At 40.8% G+C, this 17,941-nt stretch overlaps 1 protein-coding gene across 11 annotated transcripts in view; it reads right to left on the bottom strand.

Annotated features, from left to right (window-relative positions):
• The window catches only part of meis2a (Meis homeobox 2a), a 194,672-nt gene that overhangs the window by 5,946 nt on the left and 170,785 nt on the right, over nucleotides 1-17,941 (bottom strand). For 7 of the 11 annotated variants that reach the window (XM_061794452.1, XM_061794451.1, XM_061794454.1 and 4 more), the window contains 2 exons: nucleotides 2,614-2,672; nucleotides 176-286 (listed from right to left, as the gene is read on the bottom strand). In XM_061794452.1, coding sequence (XP_061650436.1) covers nucleotides 176-286; nucleotides 2,614-2,672 — 170 coding nt within the window. The remainder of the gene's footprint in view (nucleotides 1-175; nucleotides 287-2,613; nucleotides 2,673-17,941) is intronic. The other 4 variants (XM_061794456.1, XM_061794448.1, XM_061794450.1 and 1 more) reach the window with 1 other exon arrangement.

The following is a 17,941-nucleotide window of genomic DNA, read 5'->3' as shown; positions in this document are numbered from 1 at the left end:
GTGGTGAAACCAGAGATTTTGGGGGTGGGGGCTGGAAAGTTGTAACATTGTGCTAGTGCAACTTGCGTTAGCTGTTAGCCTAGCCGCTCTCATGCTGGATTACAGAGGAAGCACGGGTGAGCGGGAAGAGTGTGGGGTGGCGTGCCGACTTAAAGAAGCCGCGTAGAGGACTCACCGCCCGGCCGGATCCCCATGTGCTGCTGCCCGTCCAGCACGAAGCTGCCCATGGGCTGGCCTTCGGGACTGTACGCTGCTCCTTGGCTCACTGAAGGATCAAGAAGAAAACCTGATTGTAGTCAACACGCGGGCATGAGAAAAAATAGGGAGGAGGTGGAGGAGGATCGGGGGAGGAGGAGGAGGAGGAGGGTGGCAGAGGAAGAAGAAGAAGAAGAAGAAGAGAAAAGACACCAGACAATCAGCAATTGTCTCAGCTTCCAGCCCAAACATACTTTAAGACATTGTGCTCTTGTTTGTGCACTGCAGTGAGTGACGCGTGCACGCACACACACACACACACACAAACACACACACATGCGCTGTTACATGATGACACGCTCAAACAGCGCAAACATTGTTCTTAGAGGGAGAAGAAAGCATACTGTGAGGCCTTACTAGCATAACACTTCAAGAGGAAACATGACTCGGAATCTGCGTTGGGCTTGTCTTTTATTAGCCCAAATGCACCTAAGTGAATTATCTCGGATCATCTGCAGCCGGCAGGGATTAGGGGGTAGCTGTTAGTCATGCTAATTCATTTGGAGATTTTTAATTGGGAGACACTGGGTGTCTGTAGGCGAACAAATATTCCACACAAGGGCGTTTTGCTTTTTCTTTGGCTTCTTTGAAACACATTACTGCACGTGAAGCTGCAACAAGGGCTGTTAAGAGGAGGTTACACGATGGAAGCGCATTCAAAGCATGAAGTCATCAATTAGCATCAAGAGATTTAATCATCCCATCAAAAAAGATGGCTTCGGTTCAGTGTGCCAAATATATCAAAGGAATTTAGCTTTTTTAAAAATTGTATTTTATTTCATTATTTTTTTTTTTGCACACGAAGGAGTCATTTTAACATGGGCTGTTAAAAGGAAGCTACGGAACGAAAGCACATTCAAATCATGAAGTTGGCAATAATCAAAGGTTAGATAGAGTGATTGTATTATTTGTCTGGTTATTCTTATGATTTTTCATACTTTGACCCAGATATTTTGGAAAAAGTCACAAAATATCGGATGTTGGACTTACCGTCAGCTCAATGAACAACAAAGGAGTACAGTGTGTTTGGCTTTTTCTTTGGCTTTCGATGGCAAAATGCACAAGATAGAGCAGCCTAAACAAAGGTTAAATAGATGTTGTGTGTTTACCTAAATCATGTAACTTTGCCTCACTTAAGTCCGCTAACACACAATGCAAAACGCCATAGATGGGCTAACAAAACTAGCATCGATGTGGCACTGTTATAAACCTTTAACAACGGATCTGAACACAATCAGTGCAGTACAATACTTAAGAGTGCTATTTTTCTTATTAAAAACACGACACGAGCGTTTTTGTTGGCGTTTTATGGGCGACTGGAATGGATTAATGGCATTTCCATTCATTTCAATTGGGAAAGATGATTTAAGATATGCAACGTATATATGCGATATTGAGATAGTGTTTTGAGATACAGAATGAATTAAACCAGTAAATCAACACACTTCTGTATATATTTTAAATGGTTTAACATTCTAAAAAAAAGTTATATTTGACCCAAATATACAGCTTCAAAGTCGCATAAAACCTCAGAGTTTGGACCACCGTCATACGTATCGTCATATCGAAACCTCAGTGTGCCTCGTAAGCGAGTATAATGGGATTAAAACAGTTTTGTTTTTCGTTGGCCCTTTTCCAACACTTATTACGCAAGATCTTCCAAGCAGTAGGACCGTAGATGTCGTTCATCATCAAAATTAAGGTGGTGTGTTTTGACCGTTTAATCTTTACAGCAGTTAAATTCTTGTTACACTTGGATGACAATGGAAAATTACCAAATCATCTTTGTATTACATCTTCATTATTACGTTTAAGATCTGGGTGTTAAAATTATTGTTTTTATGTCATAATCTTAACAGGGGATTACGTCTGTCCATTATTTCTATTACCTATGAGAAGGGAAAATGTCGATTTTCCACCATAGCGGTCCTATTGTTGAAGTGTGTCCTCATTCTTAAGAATAAAAACATTGATGATATTTAAAGTGTGCTGAATAAGCTACCCCTGCCAATTTGGGATTGGAAACAAACGTAGAACAAGAGTAGATTTAAAAACAACAATAAACGAAGGGACTATTGAGTATTCAAAAGGCTTCTCCATGCACTTCCAATAGGAAATCTCCAATTAGGCTGTGCACATTGAGAAGATGGTCTGCGGGGGTAACTTGAGGTAAGACGTCTCCCCCTCCCTCCCTCTTCTTAAGAGAAACTGGGCAACAGTGTGCATGCGAGTGGGATTTTTGGAAAGGACATCTTCACACCAGGGGGGGCTTTGGGGGGGAGGAGGGGAGGAGGAGAAGGGGCAAGAAGAAGAAGCAGAGTGCTACTGTAGCAGTTCTTTTTTTCTTTCTTTTTTTACCTGCTCGATTCGACTGGTCAATCATGGGCTGTACTATTCTTCTCCTGGCATTAATGAACCTGGCAGAGACAGAAGAAGAAATAAACGTTAAATCAAGCCCGACATTCGCGCCGGCCACACACACCCCTCCCCACCAAAAATACAACAACAAACAAAAGGCCGATTGTGCTGCAACTTGGGAACCAAGTGAGGGACACGTTTAATGTTCCTTATGATCTATTCCCCCCTCGTTTAATAAAGCTTTTGATTACGTCGGGTTGCCACGGGCGCCGGGGAGACATTCCTCAAGTATTAGCTGCCGCTTGGGCACAGGCAGGAGGAGGATGCGGGGGCTTCGGCGGTGGCACATCCCTTTCTCCTGCCGTCCTTTTTTATTTCCCCTCGCAGACACTTTGGCCCTGCACACGCCAACTTAACTGCAGCTCGTCTCCAGAGCCCACTTCCCCGGCATCGGGATGCCCCTCATTGGAATGTGAAAGTAAACTTTAATGAAGAAACACAGAGGATACACATGCTTCCTTTCATTCCTTCCTTCCCCTCAATGGGACCCCCAACTCTGGACGGATTGGGCAAGGGTGGGGAGGGGTGTTTCCAGTTGTCCAGAAGTTAGAAGCAGGCATGAGACACTTTCATGTAGTATTGTAATGGCAGCCAGATTATTAGTATTTTTTTTTTTTAAGCTGCGCACCCCACTTCATTATCCAGATAGAGCTAGCACAACCCCTCTCAACCGCACAACAACAATCTAATGCAGCCTTTAGTATCTTTTTTTTGAAGCAACGCCCCTGCTTCAATAACATGACAGAGTTGGCGCACCACTATCCCCTTCACACACACACTTATACAATCAAACGCAGCCTTTCCCAATTTTTTTTTTTTTTTTTTGGGGGGGGGTTGTGCACTCTCATGAACATCCATTTTTAAGCCACCTGTCAACATTCCGACAGAGGTGGCGCACCCCCTCTCTCCCGTTTTAATGCAGCCTGTCCAAAACGATTCCCAAGAAGGGCATCCCCTTTCAAACTCCAACAGAGGTGGTGCGCACCTTCCAAATTTTTAATGCAGCCTTTCACAATTTTTCCAAGAGACGCACCCCTTTCAAACGCACCCCTGAATATACCCCAACTTGGTAGACATGTACAATCTAATGCTGTCTTACAAAAAAAATAAATAAAACAATTTAAAAAAACCACATTGGGACCCCATTTCTGGATGCAGTGTAGGTTGGAGGGGGTTCTGCCCCCCACCTTCCCTCTCTTTCCAGCTGTCTAGAAATGAGGACCAGGCATGGGCCACTTTCACGTGGTATTGTTGTGTCAGCGAGCCCATCAATTAGGCCGTCTGAAGTTTTATCACCAGCCTTAGTAGCAAATAATCACAGTGGCACTAAAGTGAGGGGGGGAAAAAAGCCTTTCCAGTGTGGTGGTGGAGCTTGGGGAGGGTGGTGGGGGGTTCACGGGGAGGTGACTGCCGGCTAGGGGGGTTGACCTTTTTAACTTCTTCTCGGGGGCAGCGTCAAACACAAGCTGACCACTCCAACTCAGAAAACTCTTTTTTTACACCCTCTCATCCACGTCCATAAAAATATGCGCCGCAGGTATACGGCCATGTGGTTGATATTAAAGAGAAAAGGTGCTTTCAAATCACGAGGGTAACGTACCGAATGGCTCAAGAGGTGGTCATTAGCAGGAGAGGCAGAGCTGGAACCAATTTGGGCTCCTAATACCCCGTGAAGCCCTGATACCTGCCCTCACCTTCCCCGATGAACTTTAAAAGCCTCTAAGCGACACGCTCACAGGGACACGAAGAAGAAGAGAAATGGCAGGTACACAGAGGTGTTAAAAAAAATGCACCACTGGCAGGTTATTTGACGTTGTTTCCCCCCATTTTCGGTAACGTTTATCCTCATTAAATGTGGTTAGGGTTAGCCTAACCTAAACCTAACCCTCGCCCAACACATTAAATAACATCATGGTGTGCTAACCACTCTTACAAATAAAACTACAAATAAATGGCAAATAAAACTAAAATATGCCTAATACAATAAACACTAAAAGAAATTAAAATGTAAGTATAAAAATCAAAATGGACCTAATTAAACTATAAAAAGAGAAAAATAGTTTTAATTAATCCCCTAAATAAAGGAGATACATGTAAATGTCAGTTTAGAGCAAAAGAAAATTAATTAAAAAGTCACAGAAAAAATGAAAACAAAATGAATAAAATAAAAAATAACTTAAAATATTACTAGGAAATTATAAACAAAATCCCCCAAATATAGAAGATAAATATAAATAAAACTTGTTAGTATAAGTAAAATAAATTATAAAAATAACAATTCACAAAATGTAAAACAAATGAAAATAAAATCAATTAAATAAATACAAATAAAGATTTTAAAAATACATAAAAGAAAAATGATAAAGATTGCAAACAAAAAACTAAAACGCTGAAAATAAATATATAACAAATTGGCTCATGTAAGAATACGGCGGCACACACTATGATCCCATCCAAAAATTCAAAAAGAAAAACAATTCTCAAAATCTTTACCTTGAAAAAAAAATATTTGAAAAATAGGAGCGATCAAGTGGACCTGACTATTATGCAAGTGCCTGGAACTTGGCCTTCTGTCCCCTGTTGGAGAACTGTCAAAACATTTGCATGCAGGCAATAAAAAGTCATAATAAAAAAAAAAGAAGAAAAAAATTATGCACACAAACACACACACACACACACACACTCGAACGCTACTCTCGCAGCAGCTTTTGTTTATCCGGGCGGACATGTTTAACATTTCTCTCATTTCTGGCTCGCTCCACGACTCGCTGTCCTTTCTTCCTCGACAAAGTCGTCAAACTAGTGACCTCACTCCCGATTGGCCTGCTTCTCCCCTGCCGTCTCTGCGGTGTTTGCCCCCCCCCCCCCCCTCTCTCTCTCTATCACTCTCTCATACCTCCTTTCCTCTCACGTTTCTCTGGCTGGGCCCCGCTCCATGGAGAGGGCTGGTTTGGCATGATGATTTCTCAGCAAAGGAATGCTGACAACAGGAGCCAGTTAGCAGGTGTGGCTTTGAGTCACTTAACCAGAAACAAGACCATTGTGACACGCTGAGATGTGAAGATACAGTACGTAGCAGCTATTCTGAAAACAATGCCTTCTTGGCACATGTGGATTGCATTTCATCACGAATACAGGCTGGATGTTTGGTGCACGAGTAGTTGTTGTTTATAAAGCAGGTTTACACGAGAGCAATCACATGAAAATGGGAATGTTTTACATACAGACAACATCTGTCAGTTCATACAACACTGCAGAAACAACTGGAAACACTTTGATATGAATGCCAGGCCAATACTGTCGTCGGCAATGCCAGTTTCAGCCCCAAAAGGACATTTTGTCCATTTTCACCGAACAAACTCCTTAAGATTATCTTAAGAAGTTTCCCTCCACACAAATGGTGAGTCTCTATCCACATGGAACACATGGACTTTGCAAGCTGGCAGGCACACGCCGAAGACACGCTAAGAGATGGCACAGCAAAACCCCTAGAAGGTGTTTTTTGCCAATCAGGCACCCGAAGAAAGTCGCATCCAGAAAAGACACTAGTGATGAAAAGGGGGGGAAAAAATAAACGTGTGGAGTGAGAGTGTAGTTACTTTGTTTTACGTGACTATGACAAACAATAAAAACATGAAATAATAACATGGCAAGCGCAATGGATGGATGGAGGGCAAAAAAAACTATGAAAAAAAAAAAATAGCTAATGTCAGGCGATAGCGCTAAATAACAAATTTCCCCTTGGTTGGAGTATTGTCCCTAAAAGTCCCGTTTTCAATGACCTAAACCACAGTTCGCACGTGGACAACTGTATATATAGAAAAACAGGAACACACTGAGTCTAAGACAACATTGTGTGCTCGCCAGGCTACTTAACAGGCCGGCCCCCTCGTGCGCCAGCCGATATTAGTAGCAGAGGGACGCCGTGTTGATCCAGCCTAGCCGAGACCTCGTGTCAAGTGGACTCCCGCTGTCCTGGCTCCATCATTCATACTCTGACTGTTATTTTCCCCGCGCGCCCCATACGGCCACGACGCTCCCAAGCGCTCGTAAACTGTGGATTGTTGTCCATTTCGGCACATGTACGTACGTACGCGTGCATGTACAGCATGTCCTTGTGTCGTTCCTTTTTAGGGCACGTCTACTTGCTACTGTAAAAAAAATATGCTGACACACACGGCAGATGCGTGTGTACACATTTGCACGTATGCGCGTAAGTATAGTTAGCATTTGAGGTGCACTTTTGCATAAGCGTCCTGAAAATGCGCTTGACGGCTACAGGACAGGGATTCACTCAATGGGTGTGCAAGCATTTCTTCAATTAATTAATATTATTTTAAACACAAAGCTTGCGTGATTAAACATAATCCTTTCATTAGCTATACAGTAAGTCCCCCTCCATCGTTATCCAGGTTATCTTCCAGAACCCCGTGATCACTGAAAAATCAGCAATTAAAAATACCTATAGAAATACTGAAAAAATAACACCTTTTTTTTTAACTTTGGTCTTCAAACACACTTTTGAATATAAACGCATTTAAACACAGAATATATTGAGAGAGAGAGAGAGAGCTATGGATAAAAAAAATATTGCACAAACAGTGTAAGAAATTCCACCAAATCGCAAAAATAAGCATGGTATTAAAATAATTATATAAAATTTTTAAAAAATAAATTATAAAAATCCCATAGAAACTATTAGTAATGGCTTGACCTGGTTTAAAAAAATAATAATAATAAAATTAAGTTAAAAAAAATACAAAATAATAACAATATTATTTTTTTTTAAAATACTGCGAAATAGCAGGACCGCGAAGTATGAACCACGATATAGGTTTACTGTCCACTGAATGGCTTTGTTTGGACATTATTTAGGGTGTGTGCAAGGAAGAGGGGGTGTGCCAACTACCAATATGCTTAAGGGGTTGCGTAGCTTAAAATGTTCAGGAAAGGCTGCATTAGAATGTAACGATGTACCTGAAGGGGAAGAAAAGGGTGCGCCAAATCTCTCAGTTTCTCCCAGTTTGCTTAACAAGTTTTGGAAAAAGGCTGCTTAAGAAGAGGTCCACATTAAACAGCGGTGGACCTGCTAAACCCACCAACACCACTCCCACCCCCCTTTGCACACACTAGTTGGCTCTCTCCCGGGGAGAATGTACACATTCTGCTGTGTATCCCGAGGAATGACCTCCACATGACCTCCTAACCTTGCCTTTAATTATTTGTTTGAAGACAGCATGGAGTTCTCATGCTGTGTGTGTGAGTGTGTGTGTGTGTGTGTGTGTGTATGCTCTATAACATTGAGCAGAGGCAGGCAATAATAAGCTCCACCGCCAGATGTAGATAATAAAATGTGGACTTTTAGGTTGTGTGAAGGTTTTAGCTGAGGCTAAGGACACGCTGCCGTGGTCAACAGTGTCGTTGTGTTCATTTACAGCACGGAAGAGCCTTAAAGATGACTTAAAGCTGAGGTCAAAGCTGCGGGTGGAACCCGGTTTCGCCGGTCCTCACATCCGTCCGTCCGTCCGTTCCCCACTTGAGGATTCGGCGGAGGCGTTGATCTAAGCACACACCATTAACAGCGTTATCAGGGCCGACCTCGATAAGCTCAATTGGCTTGACTCGCGTCTGATAAAAGATGCTCGAAGGCCAGAGGAGGGGGGTCCTAGGGCCACCCCTCCGACTTCTGCCGCCGCCTCCTGGTTACCGTGGCAAAGAGTTAAGCACACAAAAACAGAACCTTTGTGTGCGAAGATACAGTGGAGGTTGGTAGAAGCCATAGTTTACTTTGTTTGTTTTTCATGCTTTTTCATTCATTATTGTTATTGCGCGGCACGGTGGCCGACTGGTTAGAGCGTCAGCCTCACAGTTCTGAGGATCTGGGTTCAATCCCCGGCCCCGCCTTTGTAGAGTTTGCATGTTCTCCCCGTGCCTGCGTGGGTTTTCTCCGGGCACTCCGGTTTCCTCCCACATCCCAAAAACATGCATTAATTGGGTACTCTAAATTGCCCGTAGGTGTGAATGTGAGTGCGAATGTTGTTTGTTTGTATGTGCCCTGCGATTGGCTGGCAACCAGTTCAGGGTGTACCCCACCTCCTGCCCGATGATAGCTGGGATAGGCTCCAGCACACCCGCGACCCTAGTGAGGAGAAGCGGCTCAGAAAATGGATGGATGGATGGATATTGTTATTGCGCCTTTTGCGGAAATGACTGTCATTGGGCTTCTGATTGAATAAAAGCAGGCTTGTTATTTACTGTTATTTATTTTATTTTATTTTTACTTATTTTTAAAACCCCAAGATAATGAAATAAAGTACAATAATAATACAAAATAAAAATATAATAAAAATGTCTTACTGAACCACAGCTTTAAAAAAAAAAAAGACAATTAAATAAAATAATAATAAAACAGAACTAAAATACAAATGGAAATGCCTTAGTAACCAGGCAAATAAAATCATAAGTAAAAATAATATTGAAATAAAAAAATTGATAAAAAGAAAATTACTTTAAAGTGATCACTTTTTTGGATGAAGTCTCGGCTGTAGCACCATTTTTGGTTGTCATTTGCTGAGATTTTTTAACCTATTTTTTAAGCCTCAGAGTCGGGAAACTATTATTGGGGGGGGGGGGTGAATATATTTAAAAGAATTTTAAAAAATCAGTAAAAAGTAAATTATTTTGACGTGATCACATGCATTAAAAATACAATACAATAAAAAAGAAATATGAAAAATGCCCTAGTGACCACAGCTTAAATAATTGAAAAATAGAAAATAAAAATAAATAAAACATACAAATAAACTACAAATGGGAATGCCTTTGTGACTACATGAATAATAAAAAAAACAATAAAAATGAGTAATAAATTAATTAAAATAAATTGTAGTAACAACTACTTGCAAATATGACAGTCCCTCTGGATCCTGTTCTAGTTCACTGCTTCTATACTTCAACTTCCAAATCAAAACTTCTACTGAAGTCAAAGGAAGAAAGAAAAAAAACAACAACAACAGTTGACCAGAGATTGCATGAAAAGGAAGCTCACGAGGAGGTTGCGTTTAGTATAAGCAAACACTCATTACGGTGCGGCCCTGCAGCAGGGCGGTCTCGGGCTACTGCACATCCAACACTGATCTGCTGTAGTGACAACAACACTGATTGAATCAGCCCTGTAACCCACGCATCCAGGCCGGACTTAACGCTATCAGCTGTTTCATCGTACACTATCGCCGCAAATGTGACAAATGACAGCAGGGGGATTGAGATTGGGATGTTTTTGGTCCCATCAGCGCCTCCAGCTCTTCTTGGGCGTAAGGTGGGTGAACACGACCTCACTGCCGTGTTTGATTTGGTGCAGATGTGAAGCAGAGCAAGAAGGCTGCTGGATTCTTTTTTTTTTTTTTTTTTTTTTTAAAGGCGGGTTGAGGGTGAGGGCCCACATTTGGGGCAACTGCTATGTTTACATACCTCTCTCTCTTTCTTTCCCCCCCTTCCATACTCTTTTGTGCGCCTCTCAAAGAGGGACTGTTTCACCTCTCCTCCATGGACTTTCACTGACCTGTTTTTCTTCCCCTTTTTATTACCGTGTTCATTGGCCTTTTGTGGCACCCCCGCAGCCCCGGTTGCGAGTCGCATTCGCCTCGCTCTGTCCTCGCTAGCCTGCGTGCATTCTTCCCAAAAGAAACCAACAAAAAAAAACAACAACTGTTTCGTGGTTATGTTAGGGGAAAAAATAAATCAGATAAAGAATTACATGTATTTGCGGTGCAAACTGGGAGGATTTAACGAGCAGCTAATTAAAATAAATCAATAGCACTGCGGCACGCTTCGCTCTCCCGCCTTTCCCTGTGCACTTTTCTGACAGCCGCATTGCTTTTCTGCTGACAGTTTCAATGTAAAAGTCAAGCTCTGCTTTGCATTGTAATGAACTGACGGAAATATGTATTCATTATAAATGTTTTTACAAATGATCGCGACAGTCCGAACAAGATGCTAAAAAACAACAAAAATGGAGGAGGGTGATGGTCTGTGAGAATGTGGGCAGTAAGAAAATGTGGAGACTGTGGAGTGTCATATTACCGAGTCCAGAGCAAAAGCACAGAAACAGGCTCAGCTAAGGTTTGCGTGTGATTTTATTTTACCATTTCTAATGACGTAAATTCAATAAATCAGTAACCAATATGGATAACGATGGTCTCCAGTATTTCTTTCTCGGAAGACAAATTTTATTCAAGAGGAGGCTCTGGGCAGCATGAAAATTGAGACTCTTGACTATAATGGTGTAGCTAACAGGCTAAGCTAATGTTGGCGTGGATGTTTATTATTGTCATTTCTGGCCTCACATCCTCAAATGTTGCAATGATGAACCTTTGTCATTTCTAGACGTGCATTTTCCAAGAAGAGACTGAGGAGCATAATATTGTAACAGGATTCACTAATGTTAGCATGTGTGTTTATTTTTGTCATTTGTGGCTGTGTATCATAAAAATGTCGCAATGACGAATCTGGCACCTCATTTGACACTCCGTGTTGTTCTTTAACAGACATGATAGTGTTCTTTTCAGCCAAGGTGAAAAGAATGGCGCACAGCCAAGCCCGCCTGAGGCGTCAACACACCTGTATGTGTATTGTAACAACCCGCCATGGCTCACTTGCCGCAGCACTGGCACTTTTTCGCTGGGGAGGGGCTACTTACTGTGTTTAACCCAGACCGTCCCCCAAATCATTTCCTATTAACATTCTCCACTGGCTTGGATTGTTTTCACCACCGGCGCTATTTTTGGAAGCACCTCCACAGGAGATGTGAAGCCATTTTGTACTATTTTACATTGACATAAAATGTGAACTTTTTTTGCCTGCAATTATTGTACAATTTTTCTGGTGGTGACAGGACTTTTTGTTATGGCATTTGGGCATATATTCTTTATCCTTTGCATAAAATGACTAATATTATTAGTACAGCTTATTTGCAACTGTTTTCTTCGGTGTTTCATCATCAATATGTGCAGTATGTTTGTATGTGTTATACTTCCCCCTGGTAGCCAATGTGCACACCAGAAGGAGCAGCACGCAAGCATCTCACAAACTGTTCTTTTCTTTACACTGGATTCAATTATGTTATTACTGTATAGTTTTACGATGTTCTTATTTAGTACAATACTGTAGAGTGCTGTCTTTCTTAGTATAGAATTTACTATCATTTTTGTTGGCGTTTTTGCGCGGGGCTGGAACGGATTGATGGAAACTCCATTCATTTCAATGGAGAAAGATGATTTGTGACTCGAGTGTCTTGAGTGTGGTCACAGGAAAATTTAAACTCGTAAGTGAAGGCACATCTGCTCCCCCCGCCCCCCATTTTTAAAGCTTATTTTCAAGTAGTTTTTTTTTCTTTTAAGTAGGTTTGCCTGCGCTTGCCAGGAACCCCAGACCTGAACTTTTCTGATCCACTGCACAACTAGTCCACATGGAGAGGAGAGGGACAGTCCAGCAGTTTCACATGATTAGCCCACCACTCCTCCTGGGATGTGGAAGGAAGAGTTCAACCTAGTTTTCCTTCACACCCTCACCCAGATTAGTTACCAGCCTGCTTGTAGCGCTCCTTAAGGAGGGTTAGCGACTGTAGCATCCATTCACCTCTCAGTACTATCAAACAACTTTGATTTCTCAGTCTGCATCTTCACTTTTCTCCTCTTCCTCTTCCTCTTTGTCTGACTCATCTGCTGCTGCCTTTCATTCTTCTCTCCCCGCGTCGAGTGCCTGGTAATCGAATGAGAGATTGTGCGACTCTGTGACCCGACACCCTCCCTCCTCCTCCTCCCTTTTATTTTTTTTTTTGTCACATATCAAACAGGGCGGCTTTGTGGATTAGCAGGGGGAGCCGATAATGACATGATAGAGGCGTGATATTTCAAACCAAACTGAGTGGCATGCAGGCGCGGCGGGGAAATAAGGACGATCGACTTCCTTTATGCCCGGGATCAGACGCCACTCTTCTTCCCTTTTACCAAGCTTGAATATAATGTACTGTACTGTAATGTAACGTAATGGAGGGGAAAGGGGAATGTATGTTGTGTTGTCATGATACCAAAACTCTGACTTCGATACTTTACCCGCATTAAGTACCTTGATACCGATAATAAGACGATATCGCGGCAAAAATGTAAAACATCAGTACTTTTGTCTCTAATAGCTGCTTCAGGTGATGTCGCTCCCCGCTTGCCGTACTGTTGTTGTGTGGGGGCCCTGAAGGCGAAATAAAGTACGCTACAGTCGACCGCAGCAGGCTCATTCAGCAAAAAAAGAAAAACTGCACATATTTTACGGCCGTGACTAATAAACAGCTTGAAGCAAGTGCACTCAACCTATATTGTTGACAAACCACGCAGAATTACCGGGACTAAAAACACGTGGTATCGTTTCACTTTTTTAATGGCGAGGTATGGCTGGCAACCAGTTCAGGGTGTACCCTGCCTCCTGCCCGATGATAGCTGGCATAGGCTCCAGCACGCCCGCGACCCTAGTGAGGAGAAGCGGCTCAGAAAATGGATGGATGGATGGATGGTATGGCAGTACTTTTCTAGTACTGGTATACCGTGCAGTCCTATATGCATGTGTTGTACACACATGCACGACTGCGTGATCCGGCTCTTAAACTCAATGAAATCAGAGGGAAAATGGACGTTACGGTTAAAAAATTTTGACTTTTACCCATCTAACATTAAGTAAAAATTAAACTGTATTATTGGAAAATTAGCACTTTATTCTCATAAATCGTAACTTTTTTTCTCATAAAATTGATACTTTATTCTTCATAATGTAGAGATATTATATATATCATATATTCAGATATAGATTCAAATATTCAGATTTTTGGGTAAAATCTCAACTTTATTGTCGTAATATTTCAATTGTATTTTTTGTTGGATTATGACTTCTCTTGTGACTCTCAATTGTATTCCTAAAAAAAATGACTTTTTTCACGTAATTTTCATAAGATTCAAGATTTTAAGAAACTTTATTTCTGCAATGTTCTAGCTTTATTGTCATAAAAAGTAATAAAAATCAAGATTTTTTTCCCCATATTACATTATGATTTAATTCTTCAACTTTAAATTTGTATACATAAAAAGTATTTTATTCGTAAAATGACTACTATTTTCTTGTAAAATGACAACATTTTGAAATAATATAATTTTATTATTATAAAATGTAGTTGTATACATATATTTTATTCATATATATAATATTAAGATTATGATCTAAAATGTACATATTTAGTACGCAATAATAATTATTATTCATATTAATATTACTCTAGCAATATTACTCTCTTTTGTAATACAATTTTAATCTGATTAAATTGAAACTTCACCCTAATAATATTTGCACTCAGTTGTACTAGTAGTACAACATAATATTATGACTTTATTGTGAACAAATGAAGACTATTTTGTACAGTAAACATGTTGTCTTGTAATATGAAGATATTTATTTTTCTGATAAAGTGATTACATCTTCCCGAGCAATTTTACAATCTTATCCATGAAGTGTAATACATTCTTCGTGTACTTTTCCGACTATTTTATCGTAATTGTCTGATTTAATTTTCTAAATATTAGGACTTTTTGCCCCATTATTTTTTTAAATATTTTGAATATAGACTATATTTTAACTGTGAACAATGCAAAGTTTTATAGCGACGCATACACTGCGGGATGTCTGGTGACACACATAACACAACGGAGTACAGTATCACCCTGCCCACTCCTCACTCCTCACCCCTCACCTATTTCTTCAGAATTGTGTCAGTGGCGTGTGAACGGGTTTTTCCACCCTGAAAGTTTCCATGATGCCGCAGAGTCGTAGCGACCGACCGACCGTCAGGCCCCCGCCGTATTCCCCCGCTTTTGAAAAATTAATAAGAGCTTCAATTGCACGTAATTGCTTTGACATATATACAGAAGCACACACACACAAGCAGGGCTGTGAAGGCTGGCAGAGGGGAGTTATAAATAGCGTCTGTTTGTGGTGTGGCAACTGCTGGCCACAGGGACTCTGATGTACATGGCGGACCCCCAGAGCAAACCTCTCTGATCACTAACCCCCCCTCCCACACACACACACACCTGTGCTTCTCCCTTTTTATGTGACACTCGTAATAATATAAGCCTAACAAATATCTGTGTCGTACACCCCAAAAAACACAACCTCCGCTCAACTATCTGGTTAAGTTCTTTTTACGTTTGCATGACAGGTGTCATGCTTACACAAAACAACACAAAAAAAGGTTGCATGAGGGCCACAGTTTGCCTTTGAATCAGGTTATTTCCAATTCCACTATTTCCAATGGAGGAAAACGGTTTCAAAATCCCAACTTTCAGCACAAGAAGCACACAAGGGGAGGTGAATGACAGAAGACCATTTTTATATTCTATATATGTATACATATTTTTTTACTGTATGTGCAAAACGGACAGAATAGGGCTTTCTGGATGGAATGCAAAGTGTGAACCAGCGAGTTGAAGGCAAAAACAAGGAGCATGCCTCAACAAAGAGAACATACCTGCTAGAGGTTCACAGAGTTTAAAGAGCTCAGCCTGAGCGGCACGATCCTGTACACACACACACACACACACACACACACACACACACACACACACACACACACACACACACACACACACACCCTCAAGGCCATTCTGTTACACCTGGTCACCTTTATCCCTTTCAGTCCCCCACACCCTCAGCCTTCCTCACACACACACACGCACGCACACACACGCGCACACACGCACACACGCACACCAAGCATTTCCCTGTGGCTGACACGCAATTCCCATGGCTATCTCCCTCAGCAGATAAAACTAATTATGCCAAATCTACTCTGTCAGGTTGTGTCATCCTCAGAGGGGAGCCTCAGTAAGAAAATCTCCAGTCAGTCAGTCATAAGCGGCACACACATTACAGCAAAAAAAAAAAATGTGTCCAAAACTGACATAAAAGCTACTGAAGTAGAATTTGTAATTTGCATGCCAGGCCAGTAGTTGGCGATGTCACGTGGTAAGGAAACATTACACGCATTCCAAAAGTGGTCTACTCCAGTGGCTCTCAAATTTTACCATCATCATGATGGTAAATATACAGTAGCGCTTCTTTCAAAAAAGTATATCCAATATTATTCGAAGCCACAGCACCATTATGCACAACACTGTGCTGAAATATAGAAAGAAAAAAAAATCTTAAATAATGGTTTGATTAAAATGTATTGCACATGAAAGTTAAATAAAAATAGTACCAACATAAATGTTTCAAAATTAAATAGTTAATGCAAATGTACAGTATTTATCTTGAAAGTTAAATAGACTTTGAGAATCACTTGTACTCTGTTTAAGTTGAAAGTTTGCGTACAGGAGGAACTAAATGCACACTTTGCGTTATCAAGCTCACTACTTTGCGAGTTCCTCCAGCATTTTCTTAAATCCATTCACCATACTAATACAATAACAATAATAATTTCTGTAAATGTGCAAATGAATAAAAGATTGCAATGTAACAATAACACCGATACATTTATTCCAAATTATTATATAAAGACAATTTTATAAATACTGATATAATAGTATATTTTGTTATTTGTTATTTTTTAAAACACAATCAAATGTAATAAACAATAATAAAATACAGTCTATTTTATTAAATTTTAAAAAAAAATACTACTGGAAAATATCTCAAATATATAAACAAATGACAAAATATCTAAAAGATTATACAAAAAGTAAAACTAATCAAAGAAAAATCTACAGCAATGCCACCAATGAAAAGTCACTTTGGATGTATGTATGGACAAGTGTATGCAGCCATTTTAAAAGCTATTTTCAAACGCTTGCATTGTTTATTACACTTCAGGTAGAAATCGTTTGAACACGCCGTTGTAAACGTCCTCTCAAGCTCATATGGGGGAAAAAAAAAACTTCCCCATTTGTCCCGATGAGCTCGAAAGGCAAATGGATGCTCATAAATAAGAGACTCGACTGTATAGACTTTGAATTTTATCTTTTAGCAGTTTGCCCTTTTATGAGCTTGGGGACCCCTGGAAGGACTGGAGGTGGATGGGGGATGGGGTGACAATGACTTTAAGCAACAAAAGAAGATGTAGAAGAAGAAGAAGATGACGCAGGTTGAGGCAGAGGAGTCGTCGCCATTGAGTGACATCTCGCCTCGTTTGCGGCGGCCTCATTAACAAACAATACGGCTGTGAAATTGGTTTAATGACAGAGTCATAAAATTGCTATTCTGCTCACAGATGGCCTCGGGGCACAGGGAGGATTCTGGCGGGATTACGACGGCTGCCCGCGTGCATTAAACTAAGTTGTGTTCATAAAAAAAAAAAAAAAATCATCATCCTACACTTTCACTCCCTCACTCTCACTTTTTTCTCTCCACGTTTTAATGCCTGTCTTTCTGCAAATGAAATAAATTAACCTACTTTTCCCTCTCCCACACTTGTCGACCTCTCCTCCCCACCGCTCCAGAAATTATCCGTCTAAGAATTAAAAAAAGAAAGAAAAAGGAGTCTCGCCCACGCACAAAACGCGGCTCGACTTTATTTCAAACGCGTGAGCGCTTGTTATTAAACGACCCCGCCAATAAAACCAAGCTGTTGAGGTATAAAAGAGCCAAAAGGTGCTGAGAAGTACAAAGACGCCCCCCACCCGCCCTCCCTCTCCTTACCCCTCCCATTGCTTTGCCTGCAATAGTTCTTTCGGCTGCAGATACTCCACAGCCTCACACAGGCCTTGCACAAGGAATTCTTGCTAGAATTTAGTCGGGAACTGTACATTATAACACATTCTTAATCAGTGATGACCTAAAAAAAAAAAAAAAAAAGGTTTGTTGTTGTACAACACTCTTCATAAACATGTTAATGCGATATTTTGCTTCGATTAGAGTCAAATGGTGCGATTAACATGCATTAGCTAGAGTAGGATCTAACTTTTCATACACCATCACATTTCCCAGACCTCACCTCCATTTTTTTTTTTTAAATGATACAGAGTATACACTCCAAAGTTACTCAGAATTAGGGTTCAACTGATTAAAAAGCCGGCCGATTTAATTGGCCGATATTAGCCCTTTTCAGATCAGTACAAATTGGTGGATTTCCCCCCTTTTTTTTAACACATTAATAACACATTACAAGGTACGACAAAAATAATGAGAATCGGTCAAAATCTGCCTTTTTTGCCGATTGTTTCCAATGGTATTA

Source organism: Phyllopteryx taeniolatus, chromosome 13 (genome assembly GCF_024500385.1).
Source record: "Phyllopteryx taeniolatus isolate TA_2022b chromosome 13, UOR_Ptae_1.2, whole genome shotgun sequence".
In the NCBI taxonomy this organism is placed as follows: Eukaryota; Metazoa; Chordata; class Actinopteri; order Syngnathiformes; family Syngnathidae; genus Phyllopteryx; species Phyllopteryx taeniolatus.
Note: the sequence above shows the minus strand (reverse complement) of the source record. Positions and strands in the feature narration are given on the sequence as shown.